This window comes from Xenopus laevis, chromosome 2L (assembly GCF_017654675.1).
Source record: "Xenopus laevis strain J_2021 chromosome 2L, Xenopus_laevis_v10.1, whole genome shotgun sequence".
NCBI lineage: Eukaryota > Metazoa > Chordata > Amphibia > Anura > Pipidae > Xenopus > Xenopus laevis.
The window spans coordinates 110,272,237-110,297,685 of NC_054373.1; the positions used below are offsets into that span (position 1 = coordinate 110,272,237).

The 25,449-nt window shown below is 40.9% G+C and overlaps 1 protein-coding gene and 1 pseudogene across 1 annotated transcript; both read right to left on the minus strand.

The window, feature by feature from the left end:
• Positions 1 to 1,936: 1,936 nt before the first annotated feature.
• Positions 1,937 to 3,350, minus strand: LOC108707527 (toll-like receptor 8). The gene has a single exon (XM_041582349.1). The coding sequence runs from the start codon at positions 3,244 to 3,246 to the stop codon at positions 2,644 to 2,646; it is 603 nt and encodes a 200-aa protein (XP_041438283.1). The 5' UTR covers positions 3,247 to 3,350; the 3' UTR covers positions 1,937 to 2,643.
• LOC121393118 lies at positions 3,297 to 24,553 on the minus strand (annotated as a pseudogene).
• Positions 24,554 to 25,449: the final 896 nt, after the last annotated feature.

Sequence of the window (25,449 nt, forward strand, 5' to 3'; positions counted from 1 at the left end):
AAACCCCCCCCCTTATTCAAACAATCCCATCCCCTTCTGTCCATTGTCCCCCCTCAATGCTTTATCCCTCCATAGTAACTCAGTGGAAAAAGTATCCCTGTCATGTACTTTGACATAATTATGGAGAGTAGCGCAGCAGAACTCTTCGGTGTCATCTTCTGTATCTTCGGATACTCTTCTTTTCCCTCAGCAATCTTCGGAGCTTTCCGCACATGCGCAGTAGGCACAAATACAAGAATGGTCCCAACTGCGCATTCGCGGAAAAGTTCCGTGCCGGTGCTCACTTCTGTGAGGAACCAGAAGATAAAAAAGATGGCGCCGGAGAGCTCCGCTGCGCTACTTTGCATGAATATGCCAAGGTACATGACAGGGACACTTTTTCCACTGAGTTACTAAAGAGGGAGAAAGCAGTGAAGGGGGCCAATGGATGGAAGGGGAGGGGGATTTTTGATTATCGGGGTTTAGTTCTCCTTTAAGTGAAAAAAAAACCATTTAAGGTATTCACATTAGCTAGGACAGCTGAAACTTTTTATTATGTGCAATATGCCAATAAAGCATGCAAAAAGGCAATCAAACAAACTAAATTAAATAATCAAAAGGGCATTGCAGCAAAGATTAAACTAAACCCAAAATGTGTATATATTAAATATGTAAATAGTAAAAAAAAATAACTGGGGTTGGACTATCAGTATCACAGAAAGGTCAATTGATCGATGAGAACAGGGAAAAAAAAATAAATTCTTAACTGTTCTCTTTCATCTGATTAAACAACTTAAAAACCAAAAAAATAAAGCCTTTCTTCTTAATAAACATAAATAGATAATATAACTATTGATAGCTCCTGATTCCTCAGGTGGAAATTCAAAAGAAAGTAGAACATGCTAAAATAAGCAAATTTTCTAGACCATGTTGTATTTATCCCAAAGTACTAAAAAAAACTCAGAGCTGTGATTGTCAAACATCTTTCTTTAATTTTCCAGGATTCCTTGAGGTCTGACATGGCGCCTAGAGACTGCCTAGAGAATTTCTAATGTGGTGCAACTATTCAAAAGGGTATCCTGCTCTCAGTCTGAAAACTATAGGTCTGTTAGTTTGATATCAGTGGTAGGAAAGCGTTTGAAGGGGGTTATTATACTGCCACTCCATTTACTGAAGAAATGACGCAGCACTTCACAAAAGTAAAACAGGCTGGCACACAAAGCTATTCAAACCGGGGTGCAGCCCCTGGTACGTTTATTGCGTCACAACGTTTCGGGGGCGTCACCTGACGAAGGGGGCCACGCCCCCGAAACGTTGTGACGCAATAAACGTACCAGGGGCTGCACCCCGGTTTGAATAGCTTTGTGTGCCAGCCTGTTTTACTTTCTTCAAGTATATTTTGGGAGGGCCGTCTCCCTGAAGAGCTGTGCACCTAGCTTGATCGGATTGAAAGGGCCTGAGTGTGCACGTGAGTTTGTATAGATTTGCAGCACTTCACAAAACATGTGGAAGGAAGGAGTTTTCAGCTACTGAACTTTGAATACTTTTGTTTTACTGCCGATTTTAACATTGGCGTTTGTAAGTAGCCATTTGGCATTTATGTCTACTTTTAAATTATTTAATACACGATTGAGTGATTTTGCTTTGCTGTGAATTGCTGCCACTGAATCTTGAACACCCTTCAGTAAATTCAAAGTATGTTACCACTCCCTATCTGTGAGTATTTGTGTGTGGGGGGGCACATCAGGTGATCCACTTAATACTTTGTTTCTCACTTCCCCAAGTATGCTGGTGGTGTTTTACATCCTTGCATAGTTAATTGGATAACACACATAATTCAATACAAAGTGCTAATTTTATATTAAAAAATCCCCACGTAATAATAGCAAATGATTTAAATCCCCTGTTATTATGCAAATATTTTAAACTAATGCTGAAAACAAAAATAGCAAAAGAGTGAGAGAACCACAAACTTTTTTATTAACCGGCTGCTTGCGACTAATGCTTTTTTATCATCCAGTGGTAAATACTGTCAGTAAAAACATGTGACAGAGAGAGACAATTGTCAGATGTAGAAGAACATTGATATAATTCTTTAACAGTTGAATAAAAACCACAAATATTTCAGGTGATTTCCTAAGGAGGAAGTTCACATGCCAAGAGAATATACAGTTAAATAAAGTATTTTGAAACTCAAATTTAGCACAGTCTGAATTACATTCTTTCTTAACACTGCACTATATGACTTTTATAGCATCATATCTGATCTGACTTTTTTAAGTTTCATTTCTTTTGGAAATAAATGTGTCCTTTATATGCATTGTAGGAAGACGCGTGACTGTAAACCACCTACTAGACAACCATCTGCACCTCATATTGGTCTGGGATACATTAGATAAAATAGAAAAATCTGTTACACGACCATATTGTATAGAAAAGCTGCTATCTTTGCATTACTAAAAAATAAAACTCCATCCCATGCCATTTTTTATGCACAGTAATATCAACCACATGCACATTGGATGTTTTGAGTAAAATGTTGGTTTAAATTAGAGCTGTTTGTGGCAGGTCATGGATACAATGAAATTGCTTTTTCACCCATCTGTGTTTGTCATTAACTATATATTGGCAGGGAATGTAAAATAGTTTAAATTTAAATGGCTCCTATGGTGCCATTGTGTCTGTGTACAAATTATTGTACCACTTGCAATTTTCTGTCAACAGACCATGTTTCATTTTTTGCCAAAAAAAGCCTTTTGCGTGTGGGTTTCTGGGCCATTCCATTATACAGCTCTTGCAGATTTTTTTTCTTAGCCGCAAATACTGTGAGTTTTGCAATACAGGTTCTAGTAGAACAATCACAATAACATCCATATTTTCATCCATGAATCTTTGTAAGGCTAAATAAAATGCGGTTTTGAATTTCCCACTTTTGACATATTTCCTTGTAAGGAAAAATAAAGTCTTTTCACTCCGATTAATGCTGTGTGCAAGATTATCAATGATGGCTTTGCCTGGTTCCCAGTCTCTTTCCTCTAAGCAGAGATGCATGTGTTTGTCTCCCCTGTTCTCCAAGTGATGACATAGTTCATTGAAGATCCAATCACTGACCTCTGGGTCCTTGTTGTCATATGCTATGAATACATCATAGAGACAATCTGATTTACAGACTTTGTGCCATCCCAGTTTAGATACACATAAATGATAAGCATACCAGAGATCCCAGTAAAATACATTTTTCAAAATTGGTAAAATAGTTATATTCATGACTAAAAAGAATGACAAAAAGAATAGTATCTAAATCACATGTATGTACATCAAAATATATGATACCACTTCCCTTCCTATTTTCAGGAGTGGCACAGGTGACATCTAGAGATGTCGCGAACTGTTCGCCGGCGAACTTGTTCGCGCGAACATCGGGTGTTCGCGCTCGCCGGAAGTTCGCGAACGTCGCGCGACGTTCGCCATTTTGGGTTCGCCATTGTTGGCGCTTTTTTTTGCCCTCTCACCCCAGACCAGCAGGTACATGGCAGCCAATCAGGAAGCTCTCCCCTGGACCACTCCCCTTCCCTATAAAAACCGAAGCCCTGCAGCGTTTTTTCACTCTGCCTGTGTGTGCTGAAGAGATAGTGTAGGGAGAGAGCTGCTGCCTGTTAGTGATTTCAGGGACAGTTGAAAGTTTGCTGGCTAGTAATCGTTTTGATACTGCTCTGTTATTGGAGGGACAGAAGTCTGCAGGGGTTTGAGGGACATTTAAGCTTAGGTAGCTTTGCTGGCTAGTAATCTACCTTCTACTGCAGTGCTCTGTATGTAGCTGCAGTGGGCAGCTGTCCTGCTTCTGATCTCATCTGCTGACTGCTGCAATAACAGTAGTCCTTGTAAGGACTGCTTTTATTTATTTTTTTGTTGTTTTACTACTACTACTACTACTACTACTACTACTACTACTATAAGAGCCCAGTGCTATTAGTCTAGCAGTGTTGGGGAGTGGGACTGGTGTGCTAATCTGCTGCTCCTAGTAGTTCAGCAGCACCAACTTTAATTTTTTTTTTTTAATATTCATTTTTTTTTATTTTACTTTTTTTTATTTTACTACCGCTGTAGTAGTGTATAAGTTGACCTTTTAGGCATTATTTGCCCTGTAGGCATTATTTGCACACTGTTTTCTTCAACCCGCCATCGAGCTGTGTGACCTTGTTCACATTCTGTCTAAATATCCATAATATTACCGTCTCCAGAAAAAACACCGGAGTCACTTTTTTCAAGCAGCCATAATATATTTTACGTAATCCGTATCCACCGCTGTAGTAGTGTATACGTTGGCCTTGTAGGCATTATTTGCACACTGTTTTCTTCAACCCGCCATCGAGCTGTGTGACCTTGTTCCCATTCTGTCTAAATATCCATAATATTACCGTCTCCAGAAAAAACACCGGAGTCACTTTTTTCAAGCAGCATTCATATATTTTACGTAATCCGTATCCACCGCTGTAGTAGTGTATACGTTGGCCTTGTAGGCATTATTTGCACACTGTTTTCTTCAACCCGCCATCGAGCTGTGTGACCTTGTTCCCATTCTGTCTAAATATCCATAATATTACCGTCTCCAGAAAAAACACCGGAGTCACTTTTTTCAAGCAGCATTCATATATTTTACGTAATCCGTATCCACCGCTGTAGTAGTGAATACGTTGGCCTTGTAGGCATTATTTGCACACTGTTTTCTTCAACCCGCCATCGAGCTGTGTGACCTTGTTCCCATTCTGTCTAAATATCCATAATATTACCGTCTCCAGAAAAAACACCGGAGTCACTTTTTTCAAGCAGCATTCATATATTTTACGTAATCCGTATCCACCGCTGTAGTAGTGTATACGTTGGCCTTGTAGGCATTATTTGCACACTGTTTTCTTCAACCCGCCATCGAGCTGTGTGACCTTGTTCACATTCTGTCTAAATATCCATAATATTACCGTCTCCAGAAAAAACACCGGAGTCACTTTTTTCAAGCAGCATTCATATATTTTACGTAATCCGTATCCACCGCTGTAGTAGTGTATACGTTGGCCTTGTAGGCATTATTTGCACACTGTTTTCTTCAACCCGCCATCGAGCTGTGTGACCTTGTTCCCATTCTGTCTAAATATCCATAATATTACCGTCTCCAGAAAAAACACCAGAGTCACTTTTTTCAAGCAGCATTCATATATTTTACGTAATCCGTATCCACCGCTGTAGTAGTGAATACGTTGGCCTTGTAGGCATTATTTGCACACTGTTTTCTTCAACCCGCCATCGAGCTGTGTGACCTTGTTCCCATTCTGTCTAAATATCCATAATATTACCGTCTCCAGAAAAAACACCGGAGTCACTTTTTTCAAGCAGCATTCATATATTTTACGTAATCCGTATCCACCGCTGTAGTAGTGTATACGTTGGCCTTGTAGGCATTATTTGCACACTGTTTTCTTCAACCCGCCATCGAGCTGTGTGACCTTGTTCACATTCTGTCTAAATATCCATAATATTACCGTCTCCAGAAAAAACACCGGAGTCACTTTTTTCAAGCAGCATTCATATATTTTACGTAATCCGTATCCACCGCTGTAGTAGTGTATACGTTGGCCTTGTAGGCATTATTTGCACACTGTTTTCTTCAACCCGCCATCGAGCTGTGTGACCTTGTTCCCATTCTGTCTAAATATCCATAATATTACCGTCTCCAGAAAAAACACCGGAGTCACTTTTTTCAAGCAGCATTCATATATTTTACGTAATCCGTATCCACCGCTGTAGTAGTGAATACGTTGGCCTTGTAGGCATTATTTGCACACTGTTTTCTTCAACCCGCCATCGAGCTGTGTGACCTTGTTCACATTCTGTCTAAATATTGATAATATTATCGTCTCTAGAAAAACCACTTGAGTTACTTTTTTTCAAGCAGCATTCATATATTTTACGTAATCCGTATCCACCGCTGTAGTAGTGTATACGTTGACCTTGTAGGCATTATTTGCACACTGTTTTCTTCAACCCGCCATCGAGCTGTGTGACCTTGTTCCCATTCTGTCTAAATATCCATAATATTACCGTCTCCAGAAAAAACACCGGAGTCACTTTTTTCAAGCAGCATTCATATATTTTACGTAATCCGTATCCACCGCTGTAGTAGTGTATACGTTGGCCTTGTAGGCATTATTTGCACACTGTTTTCTTCAACCCGCCATCGAGCTGTGTGACCTTGTTCACATTTTGTCTAAATATTGATAATATTATCGTCTCTAGAAAAACCACTTGAGTTACTTTTTTTCAAGCAGCATTCATATATTTTACGTAATCCGTATCCACCGCTGTAGTAGTGTATACGTTGACCTTGTAGGCATTATTTGCACACTGTTTTCTTCAACCCGCCATCGAGCTGTGTGACCTTGTTCCCATTCTGTCTAAATATCCATAATATTACCGTCTCCAGAAAAAACACCGGAGTCACTTTTTTCAAGCAGCATTCATATATTTTACGTAATCCGTATCCACCGCTGTAGTAGTGTATACGTTGGCCTTGTAGGCATTATTTGCACACTGTTTTCTTCAACCCGCCATCGAGCTGTGTGACCTTGTTCACATTTTGTCTAAATATTGATAATATTATCGTCTCTAGAAAAACCACTTGAGTTACTTTTTTTCAAGCAGCATTCATATATTTTACGTAATCCGTATCCACCGCTGTAGTAGTGTATACGTTGACTTTGTAGGCATTATTTGCACAGTGTTTTCTTCAACCCGCCATCTAGCTGTGTGTATTATCGTTTCCAGAAAAACCAACTGAGTTTTTGTTGTTGTTGTTGTTTTTTTAAAAATAATGCCAGGCAAAGGCAGGCCGCCACGCAGAGGCCGTGCTAGGGGCCGTGCTGCTATGCAATCCTGTGGCCCTAGCAAATTGCCCAGTTTTAAAAAGCCAATGACCCTGAACTCCCAAAATGCTGAAGAGGTAGTTGACTGGCTTACACAGCACACCCCATCCTCTACCGTTTCTAACTTTACCACAACATCCTCCTCATCCTCCACTGCTATGGCCACCCCACGTAACACTTCCTCCACCACCGGTGCCCCTTCTTCACTGGGGTCAGAGGAGTTATTTTCCAATGAGTTTCTTGAACTGAGTAATGCGCAACCATTATTGCCAGAAGAAGATGAAGGAGATGAGGACCTTACACCAGATTTAATTCTGGCAGAGAACACGATAGAGATGGACATAATGAGTGATGAGGAGGAGGTCCCCGCTGCTGCTTCCTTCTGTGATGTGTCAGAAGAAATTGATGCATCTGAGGAGAATGATGATGAGGAGATTGATGTTTTGTGGGTGCCTAGTAGAAGAGAGCAAGAGGAGGGTAGTTCAGATGGAGAGACGGAGAGTCAGAGAGGCAGTAGGAGAATAAGACTTAGAAGAAGCAGGGAGGACAGCCCGCAGGGATCAGCAGGGCAACAACATGTATCGGCACCTGTGTTCAGCCGGCCAACGCACCCGCCATTGCCGCCAATACCGCCAACTCCGCCAACTTCTACTGTTACCGCCAGATCGCACACTTCCAAAAAGTCAGCAGTGTGGGATTTTTTTAATGTGTGTGCCTCTGACAAAAGCATTGTAATTTGCAATGAGTGCAGTCAGAAACTGAGCCTTGGTAAGCCCAACAGCCACATAGGTACAACTTCTATGCGAAGGCACATGAGCGGCAAGCACAAAGCACTTTGGGAGCAACACCTCAAAGGCAACAGGCAAACTAAAAGCCACACTCCTTCTGGTCCAGCATCTTACTGCTCTACCTCTGCTCTCCTTGACCCGTCTGAACCACCCTCCACTCCGCCTTCCACCTTGACCACCTGTTCCCATTCCCAGTCATCTGCCACCAGCCAAGTTTCTGTGAAGGCCATGTTTGAGCGTAAGAAGCCAATGTCTGACTGTCACCCCCTTGCCCGGCGTCTGACAGCTGGCTTGTCTGCACTCTTAGCCCGCCAGCTTTTACCATACCAGCTGGTGGACTCTGAGGCCTTCCGCAAATTTGTAGCAATTGGGACACCGCAGTGGAAGGTACCCAGCCGCAATTTTTTTTCTAAAAAGGGAATACCACACCTGTACCAACATGTGCAGAGCCAAGTTACCGCATCTCTGTCACTTAGTGTTGGGCCAAAGGTCCATATGACTACTGACGCATGGTCCTCCAAGCATGGTCAGGGCAGGTATGTCACCTACACTGCCCACTGGGTGAACTTGGTAATGGCTGGGAAGCAGGGAATGGGTAGCTCAACAACAACAGTGGAGTTGGTGTCACCGCCACGGATTGCACGCGGTTCTGCCACCACCTCTACTCCTCCATCGCTCTCTACCTCGTCTTCTTCTTCTTCTTACTCTGCTGCTGGGTCCTCCTTCTCCTCCTCCACACCTGTGCACCCCCAGCTCCCCCTAGGCTATTCGACGTGCCAGGTACGCCGTTGTCACGCTGTCTTGGGGATGACGTGCCTGGAAAGCAAAAACCATACCGGATCTGTACTCCTGTCATCTCTGCAGTCACAGGCCGATCGGTGGCTGACCCCACACCAACTGCAGATCGGAAAAGTGGTGTGTGACAATGGAAGCAATCTGTTGGCAGCGTTGAGACTAGGCAATTTAACACATGTGCCCTGCATGGCACATGTGTTAAATTTAATAGTCCAACGTTTTGTCTCCAAGTACCCAGGATTCCAGGACGTTCTCACCCAGTCCAGAAAGGTGTCGGCCCATTTCAGACGTTCCTACACAGCCATGGCACGCCTTGCTGACATTCAGCAGCGCTACAACATGCCAGTCAGGCGTTTGATTTCTGACAGCCAGACTCGCTGGAATTCAACGCTCCTTATGTTGGAACGTCTGCTGCAACAACAAAGGGCCGTCAACGAGTACCTTTTTGAACTGGGTGGTAGGACTGGATCTGCACAGCTGGGGATTTTTTTCCCCCGTTACTGGGTGCTTATGCGCGATGCCTGCAGGCTCATGCGACCTTTTGAAGAGGTGACAAATATGGTCAGTCGCACCGAAGGCACCATCAGCGACCTAATACCCTTCGCTTTCTTCCTGGAGCGTGCCGTGCGACGAGTGACAGATGAGGCTGTAGACCAGCGTGACGAGGAGCTGGAAGCGCACGATTTCTGGTCGGAATCACCAGAACGAACCCAGGCACCTGCTGCAACGCAGGGAGAGGTGCCAGAAGTGGAGTCAGAGGAGGAAGGTGGCTTTGTGGAGGAGGAGGAGGAGGACCAACAGGAGCAGGCTTCCCAGGGGGCTAGTGGTGACCTTTTGGGGACCCCTGGTCTTGTACGTGGCTGGGGGGAGGAGACCGTGGATGATGCAGTCCTTGATAATGAGGAAGCGGAGATGGATAGCTCTGCATCCAACCTTGTGAGAATGGGGTCTTTCATGCTGTCATGCCTGTTGAAGGACCCCCGTATCAAGAGGCTTAAGGAGAAGGACCTGTACTGGGTCGCAACGCTACTAGACCCTCGGTACAAGCATAAAGTGTCAGAAATGTTACCAACATACCACAAGTCCGAAAAGATGCGGCATTTACAAACCAGCCTGCAAAACATGTTGTACAATGCTTTTAAGGGTGATGTCACTTCAGGAACTCATCAACATTCCAGGGGCAGAGGTGCCAGTAATCCTGCCACGAGCACACCTGCAAGGACAAAGCCCTTTGGCCAGTCTGTAACGTCAGACATGCAAATGTTTTTCTGTCCAAGGCAGCGCCACAACCCTTCTGGATCCACCCTCAAAGAACGCCTCGACCGGCAGGTAGCGGACTACCTGGCATTAACTGCAGATATCGACACTCTGAGGAGCGATGAACCCCTGGACTACTGGGTGCGCAGGCTTGATCTGTGGCCAGAGCTGTCACAATTTGCCATGAACCTCTTGTCTTGCCCAGCCTCAAGTGTGCTCTCAGAAAGGACCTTCAGTGCAGCAGGAGGGATTGTAACTGAGAAGAGAACTCGCCTAGGTCACAAAAGTGTCGATTACCTGACCTTTATTAAAATGAATGAGGGGTGGATCTCGGAGGGTTACTGCACGCCGGAAGACTTGTTCTGACTTCTATGCAGCTGTCCTTCTCTTCAAGCCTCATGACTCCACACACAGCTGTCCTTTAGCGTCCTCCTCCTCCCTCCGCCACCGTTACAAACTAGGGTGCAAACCCTACTGGTTTAATTTTTTCTGGCCTCTGTGCTTCAGTGGCTGCAACCAAAAAAACTGGGCAAACAATGTCTACAAGGTCAACGTATGGCAAAAAATGACTATTTTCAGCATTTATATGGCATATTTTTTCTGGCAACTGTGCTTCAGTGGCTGCATCCAAAAAAATGCATATTTTCTGCATTTATATGGCATAATTTTTCTGGCCTCTGTGCTTCAGTGGCTGCAACCAAAAAAATGCATATTTTCTGCATTTATATGGCATAATTTTTCTGGCCTCTGTGCTTCAGTGGCTGCAACCAAAAAAATTTATATTTTCAGCATTTATATGGCATAATTTTTCTGGCAACTGTGCTTCAGTGGCTGCGACCAAAAAAATGACTATTTTCAGCATTTATATGGCATATTTTTTCTGGCCTCTGTGCTTCAGTGGCTGCGGCCAAAAAAACTGGGCAAACAATGCCTACAAGGTCAACGACGTTGACCTTGTAGGCATTGTTTGCCCAGTTTTTTTGGCCGCAGCCACTGAAGCACAGAGGCCAGAAAAAATATGCCATATAAATGCTGAAAATAGTCATTTTTTGCCATACGTTGACTCAACGTATATGGCAAAAAATGACTATTTTCAGCATTTATATGGCATATTTTTTCTGGCAACTGTGCTTCAGTGGCTGCGACCAAAAAAATGCATATTTTCTGCATTTATATGGCATAATTTTTCTGGCCTCTGTGCTTCAGTGGCTGCAACCAAAAAAATTTATATTTTCAGCATTTATATGGCATAATTTTTCTGTCAACTGTGCTTCAGTGGCTGCGACCAAAAAAATGCATGTTTTCTGCATTTATATGGCATAATTTTTCTGGCCTCTGTGCTTCAGTGGCTGCAACCAAAAAAGTTTATATTTTCAGCATTTATATGGCATAATTTTTCTGTCAACTGTGCTTCAGTGGCTGCGACCAAAAAAATGCATATTTTCTGCATTTATATGGCGTAATTTTTCTGGCCTCTGTGCTTCAGTGGCTGCAACCAAAAAAATTTATATTTTCAGCATTTATATGGCATAATTTTTCTGGCAACTGTGCTTCAGTGGCTGCGTCCAAAAAAACTGGGCAAACAATGTCTACAAGGTCAACGTATGGCGAAAAATGACTATTTTCAGCATTTATATGGCATATTTTTTCTGGCAACTGTGCTTCAGTGGCTGCGTCCAAAAAAACTGGGCAAACAATGCCTACAAGGTCAACGTATGGCAGTTGTTTAAAGAGAACAGTAGATTACTAGCCAGCAAAGCTACCTAAGCTAAAATGTCCCTCAAATCCCTGCAGACTTCTGTCCCTCCAATACAGAGCAGTATCAAGCAGATTACTAGCCAGCAAACTTACTATCATCTGTCCCTGAAATCACTAACAGCTCTCCCCCTACACTATCTCTTCCAAGCACACACAGGCAGATTTTTCAGATACATTTTTGCCCTTGATCCCCCTCTGGCATGCCACTGTCCAGGTCGTTGCACCCTTTAAACAACTTTAAAATCATTTTTCTGGCCAGAAATGTCTTTTCTAGATGTTAAAGTTCGCCTTCCCATTGAAGTCTATGGGGTTCGCGAACCGTTCGCGAACCGCTCGCGTTTTTGCGCAAGTTCGCGAATATGTTCGCGAACTTTTTTTCCGACGTTCGCTACATCCCTAGTGACATCAGTGGCCAGTCGTGGGATTGTGACATTATTTGCATAGATCCACCTGATAAAATCAATAATTTCACATGTGCAATCAAATGGGTTTCCTTTAAGCCTTAAAACTTTTAAATAGTTCTCAGAGCCAGACATGAAAACTGACTTGTTCATTATCTGAAAATCATTGTTGCTCAAATCCAACTTGACAAGGTTTCTGGCTCCATGAAGAAATGCAGCTGGCAAACTTGATATCATGTTGTGACTTAGAATCAACGTTTTCAGCGAATAAATGTGGATACGTTCCTGATAACAACTGATAATCTGTTATGACTTAAGTCCAAGTGCTCCAAGTGCTGCAATTGCTTCAGTTCTGTCCAGTCAATGAATGTTAATCCATTATTGTTCAAATACAATTTAGTGATACCTGGGGGCAGATTTCAGAATTCTTCTTCCCTGAGTTCAAGTCTGTTGTGAGACAGATCAAGTTTTGTGAGGTTATAAAAGTTTTTAAAAATCTCCCGATAACGTGTATCTCCAGCTTTCCATAAAATATCCAGCCGATTTCCTGCAAAACACAACTCTTTTAGACTAGAGCTTTTAAACTGTGACTCTGTTGGGGTTGATTTTTCATTCCAGCTCAAGTTCAAAATGTTTAGCTGGTGCAGATTCTCAATGAATTCCAGATGATGAGTCACACCATCCACTAGGAAATAATGTTTGTTATAACTCAAATCTAATACCTTTAACCTTGGCAATTCCTGAAATGCATTAAAAGAAGCAAAGTCCAGTTTATTAAAAGACAAATCCAGATACGTTAATTTTGACAAGTAAATAAACTCCGATCCATTAAGGTTTTGGCCAATGCTATTCGAAGACAAATTCAAACATGCAATATCTGGAAAGGGACGGAATTGTTCAGGATCGATGAAGAAAATGCTATTTAAGCTGAGATCTAAAGTTTTACCATAAGACATGCACTTGTGAGTTGCATAGTTCTTTGACTTTCTAAAGCGGTACCCTGTAGTGACAGCAAAATCATTTGAATAAATGTCATCTCTTAAATGTTGCATAAAATGCGGTGTTTGATAAACGTCAACATTTCTGCTTCTGTTTTCCGAAAATGGGGATATTCTGTTCTCAGATAAATAGATCAATGATAAGTTGAAAAAATCCTGAAACACTTTAAAATCAATTTGCCTTATAAAATTGATTCCAAAGTTTATTATTTTGCGTTTTTTCAGTTTGGCCAATGGAGCTAGATTTTGTGTAGTAATTTCTTTAAACACATATCCCTGTATATGTAATTGTTTAAGTGAAATAAGCTGTGAAAAGATATTGATATGTCTTGGATATGACCGTAAGTCATAATTAAAGGATAAGTCAAATGAAGTAAAAAATCTGCAGATGCTATCTCCTTCACTAAGTAATTCAATTCAAGGTTGAGAACTTTTAGTCGACTCGTGTTTTGAAACCATGTCCATGGTACAGATCTTAATGAAGTGCTGCCAAGGTGAAGTTCGTTTAGGTTTCTGAGACTTAGAAAAGTGTAAGGATCTATTTTAATAGAGGACTGTCCATTGCAGGGTTTACAAGGATAGTTTGCATTAAAGCACCGTGGACAGTTACCATTCAAGTGCAAAACTTCTAAATTTACTAGATTCTTTAAATCATCTCTGCTTATAACCTGTATGTTATTATTACTTAGGTAAAGTTCTCTTAATGACGTAGGCAAATTGTAAGGGATAGTTGTTAAGTTGTTAAAGGAAGCAGATAATACATATAACTGTCTTAATTCAGTAATTGTTACCATAGTAACAGTTATTGTCCAGGTATAGCCCTTTCAGGCATTTCAGCTGAGATAATCTGTCATTACCAATAGAGACAATGTTGTTATATTTTAGGTTTAAAACTTTTAACCTACTTGGCAACCCAGATGGTATTGCACATAAAAAAGAGTGATCTATGAATAAGCGTTTTAGTTTCGTTAGGTTAGAGAAAGATTGATTTTCAAATATTAAGCCTCTTTTGCAAATATCCACATTGTCAGTATTCTCTATTGGGTAGTAGTTTGAGTTTAAGTTTAGGCTGGTGAGGTTATACCAGTTCTGAAAAGATGTTTTATGTATTGTTCTTATGAGGTTTTGAGAAAGCAGCAGCTCTGCGGATTCTGAAGCATATTCGATGGGAAAGGGCACATACTTCAAACGACGTCCAGTACAATCAAATATGACTGATATTCCATTTTCAGTAGTTTTGCACGGAAGGGTTCTGTTTTCTTGCTTTCTAGTAGGTAATGCAAAGGAACTGCAGAGTACCAGACTGACAGATGGGAGGATCAGCAACAAGTTTGACATTTTGCTCTGGAAGAAACTGAAGCAGAAACATATTAATTATAAACAAACCGTTTAGTTAAACCATTTAGTCAGCTGTTTTTAAGAAAAGATCCTACATGTAAAAAGTGTTTCATAGGTGCTGCCATCTTGAAACAGGACCCCTTTGTTTTCAGTGTTTGGGCTGTGCCAAACTGCAAAATCTCGTTCATGCTTAGTCATAGGGGTAAATTCATCAAAGAGTGAAGTTCCGCCACTAGAGTGAAATTCCGCAGCTCTCAATTAATTTCTATGGGATTTTGAAAGGCGTATTTATCAATGGGTGAAAGTGAAAGTTCACCCTTTGATAAATACGCCTATAAAAATCCCATAGAAAATGGCGGAATTTCACTCTAGTGGCGGAACTTCACTATTAACTTCACTCTTTGATAAATATACCCCATAGAATATGCTGTGATAGACAGGCTCTGTATCACTCTTGTCACACCAGGACTTGATGTTCTATTAGGATTATATAAAATACCTTCTATATTAGAACATTGTGTGGGCTACTACTAAAAATCTTATTAACTACGAAATTACCGAAATGCTAAAACCTACTTAATGTGCAGTCTTGAGCTCATTTACGTATAAACAATGGGCAAATCTGCACCTGGGCAGTAACCAATAAAATGTTTGCTTTCGTTGTTCAACCTGCAGTTGTGTGTAAAAAGCCAGCCACTGATTTGTTGTTTTCAGTTACTGCCCAGGTGCAAACTTGCCCAGTGTTTACAAATGAGCCTCCTTTAGCTTAAAGTCAAACCCAAAATAAAAATGTGCCTAATAAAAGCAATTTTCTAATATATATTTATTGAAAATGTTCAGTGCTTTTGAAGTTATTTGAAATTGCTATTGAAGTAACATTTGCCTATGCCTGGTTGCTACATTTTAAAACAATGCTGCAAAAGTTAGTTCCCCAGCAAAGGCAGATCTGTTAATCATCTGGCTTGTCATTTTTTCAACAGTCTGAGCCATCAGGGCAGAGACAGAAAGGCAGACAGTACATATAAAATAACTGGAAAACCATATAATACTATAAATTATAGTATATTAATTTTTATCATTTTTTTGGGTTGACATTCCCTTTAAAGGAGTTGTTCACCTTTAAATTAACTTTTAGTATGAAGTAGATATTGATATTCTGAGACAATCTGGAATCTGGACAATGTTTTATTATACATGGTTTTTGAGTTATTTAGTTTTATATTCAGCAGCTCTACAATTTGCACTTTCATCAATCTGGCTGCTAGGGTCCAAATTACCCAAGAGAAGAAGAGAAATATGAATGGGAGAGGCCTGAACAAAAAAGATGAGTAATAAAAAGTAGCAATAACAATACATTTGTAGCCATATAGAGCATCTAAATTTTAGATGGGGTCAGTGGCCCCCATCTGAAAGCTGTAAAGAGTCAGAAGAAAAAGGTACATAAGTCAAAAACTATAAAAATAAATAAATAATGAAGACCAATTGAAAGGTTGCTTAGAAATGGACATTCTATGATATACTAAAAGTTAACCAAAAGGTGAACCACCCCTTTTAAACAGCAGCCCTCTGCAGTCTTCAGTGGGAATCCTTCCTGTTGTAATATCTTGGCACTTATAATCTAAGCTTTCAAAATATGCAGATTTTTTGTGTCATTCCACTTCTGTAACAAGATATAGACTTCTTGAAATGAAAAAAAAACACATTTTCCCTAATATAAGCACATATACATATATATAGTTCACAATTTATTTCATACACAAAAATACAAATTATTTGGAACGTTCCATGTCTCCTAAACATGCCAATACCAAATATGTATAGTTCTCAATTCTTTCTCCAAAGCACCACTCCAGAAATCTGCACACTTTAGATTGCAAGGCAAAAAGTCCACTAACAGTAGGTCTACCCTAGCAAACAATACATTTTTTGAAAGAACAGATTCTGCTAAATCCAAAATGGGTGATTTTGGTCTTTTTGCTTCAAGCGACCAAGCTGCAATAGAAAGTACACATTCTTCATAACCCAAAATGGGTAAATATGTTTTTCTACTCCAAACTACAATGCTTTTCTGAAGCATCCATTTTTAGCATTTGCTCTCTTACATATCATTAGGTAGCAAGATAAAACACAATAAATATGAAAGCTTGAACAGTCTGATGCCCAATATGCTTTATAAAACTATGCAGTGTGCAGAGACACCAAAATGAAAATAGCACATATGACACTCTCACTGCTGCAGTCTTTCTACTTCAAACTACCAAACAAACATACATAAAACATTCTAAATATGACTACCAGGGCCCTACTAACAGTTTGATGACTAAAATGCAAAGATTTACCAAACTATATGGTGTACAGAGGCACCCAAATCAAAATATAGCACACAAAAATTTCACAGGCAAAATCTGTTATCTGGAAACCCGTTATCCAGAGAGCTCCATTTAATCCAAATAATCCAAATTTTAAAAATGAGTTTCTTTTTCTCTGTAATAATAAAACAGTACCTTGTACTTGATCCAAACTAAGATATCATAAAGTGGAAGCAAAAACCAGCCTATTGGGTTTATTTTTGAGTATTTTTATATTTAATGTTTACTTGATTTTCTAGTAGACTTAAGGGCAAATTCACTAAAAGGGTGAATTTTCACCGAACAATCAGTCACACTTCGTGCCACTTTGCCAGGAGTAAATTACCACTACGCTAATTCACTAAAATGCAAAGTTGCGTCTCAGCAGCTGAACATTGTCGAAGTTTCACTAGTGTTAATTCGTCAGCCCGAGCATCTCTTAACGATCTTTCGCTAGTGTTTACTTCTGCCTAGCGAAACTTCGTTAGTACTCGTACACTTAGGTCAATTTGAATAGGGCGGGTACATACAGAGCCTATAGACAGCTTTATTGGAGATGTTGCAAATTAGTGGCCACTAATTACTACACATGTCCAAGGAAGCTAAATAAGACAAAAGAGATCCTCTAATGCCCTAGACATGAGCCCACCCTAAAACAAATGTGGTATGCCCCTTAAAAAAATGTTAACACAAAAATCTTAGGACTTTTGAAGGCAATCCCGCTTTAAAAAATGAGAAAACACCAGCGTTTTTTACAACTTTTATGAGGTTCCGGCATACAGGATATGATGTCACTAAGGAGGATGTAGCTTCATCTTATCAGTTCGCCCTGGTCTAAGGTGGCAAAGGAAACTCTGGGAAAGAGGTAACGTTCTGTAAAATTTGCATTTTAGTGAAATGACCGTTCATCTGAGCAAAAATGTGCCTGCAGATAGGGCGCAAAATTGTGCTAGTGACGGTCTCTTTCGCTAGTGAATTGTCGTGTACTCTTGTTGGCAATGCCACTTTGTCCTTTAGTAAATCTGCCCCTTAGGGTATGAAGATCCAAATTACAGAAAGATCCGTTACCTGGAAGACCCCAAGTCCCGAGCATTCTGGATAACAGGCCCATACATGTAATAGAGAACAATGCAAAATACAATATATTCACTGATGCTCAGGTCAGTGCATTTTTTATGTAGTCTAATCAGCATGCAAGTGGGCAGCCAGGGCCATCATTGGGGGGGGGTCAGAGATGTTTTGTGGGTAAGTGCCCTTAGAACAGTTTTGTTCTATGCACTTAAAGAACCAAAATTCCAGTTAAAAATCTGAAATACAGCTCTTGCAGTTTCCAGGAGAGCCTTTTTGCTTTACCCGGTAACTTTTGAGCTGCTGCTTCCTGAGGCAATTTCCCCAACTCACTTCATGGCAGCAACATGACCAGGCAAGGGTCTGGTCAAAGTCTAACTGGGGGAGGGGCAGCTGGGTATTACAAAGTAAAATGATTTATGTAATGTATGTAACTTAAATAGCAACTAAAGACAGGGCCAGTCTTAATAACTGCAGGGCCCAATTGGGACCATTTTGGCAGGGCCCCATATATAATGTTTTGCTGAAAAGCACAGGGGTTCCAGGGCTGGGTGGGCAAATACTACTAACCTCTACCTCTCTCTCTTGTTTAATGCCCCCCCCAAACATTTCATGGCACTAAGTAGCCCCCCAAACATTTCATGGCATTGGGTACTGACACACTTAGCAGATTTATTACAGTGTAGACAAGAAACTGAAACTGCAGTCACTGAATGGCTCCTGCCACACAGACAGCTCATTGTTGTCAGATGATAAAAAAGTTACAGTTGCACCACTACTGCATTGCAATTTACTGGATCAAATATGGCTCAGATATAGATTAAAAAAAATACTTTCTCTTTTGTTGTTTCTTTTTTATTTCTATTTTCTGATGTTTTTCTCTACTGCTTTCCTCCACTATCCCTTTATCTTTTATTTCTCTTCCAGCACTTCAGATCATATGTGCTTCTCTTTCACATATCAGATTTTTTTTTCTTCCTTATACGTTCCTTTTCTTCCTTTGTTCATATTTCACCTACACTCTAACCTCTGCCACTGGTTCACCCAACATTCCTCACATGTTTGGTGTTCTCTACATACATTTTCTATTCCTTTCTGTTTCTCCCAATAACCCCTATTCTTCCATTCTTCATAACAGTCTCTCATCTGTCCAACATTTTCTTTTGTCTCTTGCCAATCTCTGTCCAATTCACTATGGGGGTGGGCTGGGTCGATTGGGGGCAGGCCAAGCCAATTGGGTTTAAAGGCGGGCTTGGCCAATAGGAATTGAGGGCAGGCTGGGCCAATCAGGAATTGGGAGGTCTGAGCCAATGGGGGTTGGGGGTGGGCTGGGCCAATCAGGATTGAGGGAGGGCTGAAGCAGGGGGGGAGGCGAGCTGGGGCACTTCGGATGAAGTTAAAAAAAGGGGATCCATGCTTCACTGGTGGGGGGGGGGGCCCATGGGTGCAGGGCCCTAATGGGCTCAATCTGTGAGATAGGCCTAAGGCCATGAGTAAAGACAAAGCTGATCAGCATGACATTGGCAGGTAGTTGTGTAAGCATTAAAGTGAGGGCAAATTTCACTGACTTTAAAAAATTAAATTAAAAAAAAACTTAGACCGAGCCCCAATGAGCTGACTGACTTATTGGCACATTAATTAATGTAATTTTTTAGATGAACTACTTATTATAGAGTAACATCAGCTCCCCTCCAAACTTGCGTTCCCCTGCGCTCTGGGCACATGCAGTGGATAAATTCCTTAGTTTGCAATATCCCTTATTACAGGCCTGGGTGCACCTCCTGCACCTCTTGGTAGTTGTGCCACTGATTTTTTTATCAGGGCTGCCACAGATCTTAGCACTCCTAAACTCACCAGAGAGACCTGAAGAAATACATTATGCCTGGAATATTTGTTAGGACAAAAAGTTTTAAAAGCTTTTTCTGTGTAATTCCACCATGCTCTAAATAAAGAAAAATGGAAAAAGTAAGTACTTTTCATAATATAAGGATATTTAGATGTAAGGTACATGTGAGGGTAACAAAGGCAAACCTTCTCCCCCATCACCCCATGTAATGCTCCACCCTACCCCCAAACACATCCCTTTAGATAAGACCCATACACTTAATATCCCCCCCACAGAGAGAAAAAAATTGCATCTGTAAGTGGGGAGATTTAGTGCACCAGACTTAAGATGGCCATAGACGCAAAGATCCGATCGTACGAATCAATGTACGATCGGACTTTCCCATCTCCCGACCAGCCACTAACCATTCAGATTAAAGTCTTACCATTTAGATCAAATAAAGTAGAAAAGAACAGATCAGCCAATGTTCTGCCCCTGACAGCAATCGTACGATAGTTATGTCTAACAAAGCTAGTGACAGTCTCAGGGCCGGATTTACCCATAGGCCCAGCTACTGTGCCCCCCCCCCCCCAGCGCGCATTTTCTGGATGTGAATCTTTTTCCAATCAGGACATTTATGCAAAAGCTGATCAGATGGATCAACTAGCAGTTAGGCTTGTTTGAGATATATCTATATATATATTCTCTATATATAGACACCTTTTTATATATAGATGCAGAGAGAGATGTGTCCCTTGTTTTGATAAGTTTGTCAATTGTGCTCCAGTGGGCAGCCGCAGCATCAGTTAAATATTTATTATAAAATAAAAAAGTCAAATCTTGGCAGCAGCATAATCTTTGTAGTTCCTATTTCTCAGCAGACATCACAGCAGTATTTTTAATTTTTTATAAAATTAATTAAATTAAATAAACGTTTTAACCTACCAACTGTTAGAGACTGTGGGCAAATTCACTAAGATGCGCAGCGCAGAACGCTAGCGTTAATTCGCTAGCGTTTGCCATTTTCGCTACTGCGCAAATTCACTACGAACGCTGGCGTAGTTTCGCTAGTGTTACTTCGCAACCTTACGCCAGGCGAAGTTTCGCTAGCGACGAAACTACGCAAATTCACTAACTTGCGCAGTGTACTGAACGCTACCTTTTACGCTAGACTTCCTTCGCCACCTCAGACCTGGCGAAGCGCAATAGAGTAGATAGGGATTGTTTCAAAAAAAGTCAATTTTTTTTCTAAGTCCCAAAAAAACGCTGGCGTGTTTTCTACATGATGGCTGATAGGCTGAAAAAGATCGAAAATTTTTTGGGGCTCCCCTTCCTCCCCCCTACATTTCCTAACTCATGGCAACTTACCTAGACAGTGGGCACATGTGTAGGGCAAAATAAAATTTTTATTTGCAGATTTTAAGGTTTTCTAGGCATTTGTAGTGCAGATACGTGTTCCTCCATTGAAATTTGAATTTCGCGCCGTATGCAAATTAGCGTAACTTCGCTTTATATAGCGAATCAACGCTAGCGCAACTTCGCAACCTTACGCTACCCCTGTGCGCAACTTCGGATTTTAGTGAATTTGCGGAGCCCTGGCAAAACTGTGTTTTGGAATTGGGATTGACCAGCAGTTCGTAACCGTTTTACAATTACTTTGGGTTATAGTTAGGGGGCGCCTTCTTGCCGCCCCTAATATCTTGCCGCCCTAGACCCGGGCCTATGGGGCCTTTCCCTAAATCCGGGCCTGGACAGTCTCCCACTGAAAATCGTACGATCGGCAATACACGCAGAGATATTATCGCAGCCGACAGAAATTTTCTAACCTGTCCGATCGACCAAACGACCGATCTCCACCGGACGAAAAATGTCGGGACTCTCCACACACGGTCCGAAAATCGTACGAATCCCCTATTCGGAACGTTCAGATCGTTGCGTCTATGGCCAGCTTTAGAGAAGGGGCAAACCTAGGGTAATGTGTATGTTAGAACCCCCTCACCTTTTTGCCCTTGGCACATGTTTCTACTGCCTTTTCAGCTCTGATACTAAACATTTTTGCACTTAAATACAACTGATTTGGAAAGTTGCATTACTCCTAAATGCACCAATAGTACATATGTTTAGTTTTAGGTAGATTTCTAACTCCCAGCAGTACCTTACTAAATGTTCTTGAGAAATTGGCAATAATCGGCAAATATCAGCTAAGAGCATATCCACTTCTCTCAGCTGGCAAAAATACACAGGCTGAGAGCAGCGGAGCATTCAGCCCATGTGCACATGTCATTAGTGTACATACAGAAGAGAGCGGATTGGTCCTACATAAACGCAGGCTGAGAGAAGCCCATCCCCAGACCTGTGTGCTATCAGTCTAAGCAGCTGCAGGTCTGTGGATCTGGTGGAGAAGTGTGGCATATGAATCCGTGAGAGATTTTCATGATATTGTAGAATACAACTTTTATAGGCACTGGTTGTAAAATTCAGTTATATTTCATAACACAAATAGATTAAGACAATGCTGGGATTTAGGGTTAAATACAAATATACAGCCATCTGCAGGGAGTGTGTGAAGGGTAAAGTAACCGAATACTTTCCATTGTCAAGAGTAGAGTAGTTGTTTACATAAAGAGTAGAAAGCAGCATCACCATTACCCAAGGTTAAACTTTAGCTGCTACTCCTGCTCTGTAATGCCGACAAACTGAACTCTTCATCTGATTTCTGACACCTTCACCCCTCTCTACTCCATGCAGATAAACCTCCCAATGTCCTGCTTCTCTGTTGTGTGATTTTGTTCTTACTATGTCTAACGCCTACCCCATGATAAAGTTCACGCACTCCTCCAACCCCTGACAGCTGCAGAAATACATATTACCTCACCTCAGCAGACTATCAGGGAGACAAGGACATAGGCGCAACCTGTAACAAGAATATTAGTGTGGTGGCACACGGGAGATTAGTCGCCCAGCGACACATCTTCTCTACTGCAAGCGACTAATCTCCCAAAATGCCTTCCCGCCGGCAAGAATACAAATCGCCAGCGGGATGGAATTTGAATTGCTTTGGAGTTCCAAAGTTTCCTGGTGAGGCAACTTTGGATGACTTCGGAAATCCGAAGCAATTCGTATGTCATTCCGCCGTGTATTCTTGCTAGAGGGAAAGCATTTGGGGAGAGAAGATTTGTTGCTGGGCCACTAATCTCCCCATCTGCCACCAGCCTTAAAGTAGAATTCAACCCTTAATTAAAAAAACCCTACCCCCCCAACCCTACATAGACCCCCTCCCTGCTCCACCCAGCCTAGGTGTTACCCTGGGTAAATGCCTCTAACTCTTTACTTACCCCTTGGTGCAGATTCAGGGCATCAGAGTTCACGGGCGATATCTTCTTCTCTTTGGTAATCTTCGGAATGAGAACAATGTATTGGCGCATGCGACTACTGCTTATGCGCCGAAAGTCACGGAAATTTCCGAAGTGAAGGAAGAAGACCCGAAGATTACTGAAGTGCCGGAAGATGGGGCCCAGGTGCCCTGAATCTGCACTGAGGGGTAAGTAAAGAGTTAGGCCATTTACCAGAGGTAGCAGCTAGGCTGGGGGGAGCAGGGAGGGGGGTTTATGTAGGGTAGGGGGGTAGAGTTTTTTTCATTAAGGGTTTAGTTCTCCTTAAATGAAACAGGTTTCTAAAGGACAAATTCTTAGGTCCTTATGAGGTAAATAAGTAAAGAATAGCAACTACTCCAGGACAAGAACTCATTCTTGTACCAGTGGAAAGAACACATATACATGAAAGCTAATTGATAACATGTATAAAACACGCCACACCAAATACAGCTGCAAGAAAACAGTCAGATGAATGTATTCCTATAATATTGATAGTTCTAACCCAAAAGCCAACTCTAGCAAGGGATAGAATCCATAGGTCCAGCAAAGTGACAACAATGACTTTATTACTTATAGGATACATTCAGAGTGATCAACCTGCTACCTAGATCAAGCATCATCAGAGATTTCTGGGGGACACTCAGGTCAGCTGCTGCTTATAAAGCATGCATATTACCAGGACACGGAACCCTTGCAGAGCAAAAAGAAATGTATCCAGTTCAGCAGTAACTCTAAGACACCATAAACATCACTTGTGCAAGGCACAATGAAACAAGTATATAGCAAACAATCAATATATAACATAAAGCTGGCCATAGACATGCAGATATATCCTTATGCCCAACAAATGCTCGTTCCTTGCAATCTTCCGACCTATCACTAACCATTCAGATTAAATAAAGTAAAAAAAAAAAGAACAAATAAGACAAGGTTCTGGTCATGAATTCAAAGACAGCAATTGTAGAAAAAGTATGTCTAAACAATACTAGTGACAGTCACACATTGATATCATCAGCAATACATACAGAGATATTATAGTTAGCCGACAGAAATCTTCTAACCTAAACGGCCAATCCACGCATGGTTCAAAAATCGGATGAAACGAAGATTTGTACGACTTTATCTTTGCGTCTTTGGTCAGTTTAACTCACTTTAAACATTTATTGGTGCAAAATCATCAAAGCAAATATTAACATTATAAAGATATTGCATTAAAACATACTACTAGGCCGTGTCCTCCCTCTGTCTGCATACCTCAAGTCAGCCACTCCCTCCTGACGCATTTCATGCCATTGGTCACTCTGCATTAGAGGAGGTGTGAATGAAACAAGCAGCCTAAAGCATGCATTCTGCCTGGCCTCACTGCCTGCAAGACTGATGATATATATTTTTTTACCTTTAGTCATTTTATTTGATACTAGCTTTCCAGATATGTAAAAAATATGTAAAAAAAAACTGACTTTACTTACCAAACATAGAAAAACTTCTGTTAGAATTTCTCAGTCTAGCACCAGAGAATGTCGGTTAGAGATTATCTCGGACTCTTCTTGTTGTGAGTTAACAATAACTTTCTGTATACGTTGAATTTGACCTAGCACAGATATGGAAAGTATGCTTACTTCGGTTTTTAGTAAAAGGGGAAGTGTTTCTGTATTCTTTCCCAAGTATAGAAAAAAAATTCAGAACTACTTCTTTGTTTACATGCAGTGGTCAAAAATATTGATTTGAAGTAAAAGGAGTTTTCATGTCAAACATACTGTGTAATGCACCAAAATTAGCATGCAGTGAAAGTCCCATGTGAACTAAAAGTATACAAATTATGGCTGTATTTTAGAAGCTAGTCGGTTCCAGAATGTAGAGCACTGGTAAGTGATCCACAGTAAGTGATTCTAGCAGCACAGTCAGCTCTACAATGTGCTCTAGTTGTAGCCTAATATTGATTCTAGGTTCCAATCAACCTTTAGTACAGGTATGGAACCTTTTATCCAGAATGCTCGGGACCTGGGGTTTTCTGGATAATGGATCATTCCTTAATTTGGATCTTCAAACCTTAAGCCTACTAGAAAATCATGTAAACATGAATAAACACAGTAAGCTGGTTCCAATAAGGATTAATTATATCTTAGTTTAAATCAAGTACAAGCTACTGTTTTAACATTACAGAGAAAAAGGAAATCATATTTAAAAATGTGGATTATTTGGAAACAATGGAGTCTATGGGACACAGCCTTTCCACAATTCAGAGCTTTCTGGATAATGGGTTTCTTTTGCAGTTAACATGTCATTAAAAATATCAGATTCACAAGAGCTTTACTCCATTTTCTCCATTTTTGTCACTCCAGAATGGCAATGAATTTTCAGCAGATCTGCAGTACAACTGACAACAATCTGAAGTTGAAGGAATAAATTAAAGGTGTATTTTAAGACACATGTTTTCAAAAAAGTATATCATTTATCAAACAGAATTCTGAAAAACTGGCCGGCCAGGAAACACAATAAATAGAAAATCAGTAAAATTACATAAAAACAATTATCAAGTTAATCCAGGTGGGTAGTCGCTCTTTAAATTTTAATAATACAATATACTGTATACTCCTTGGTTATGA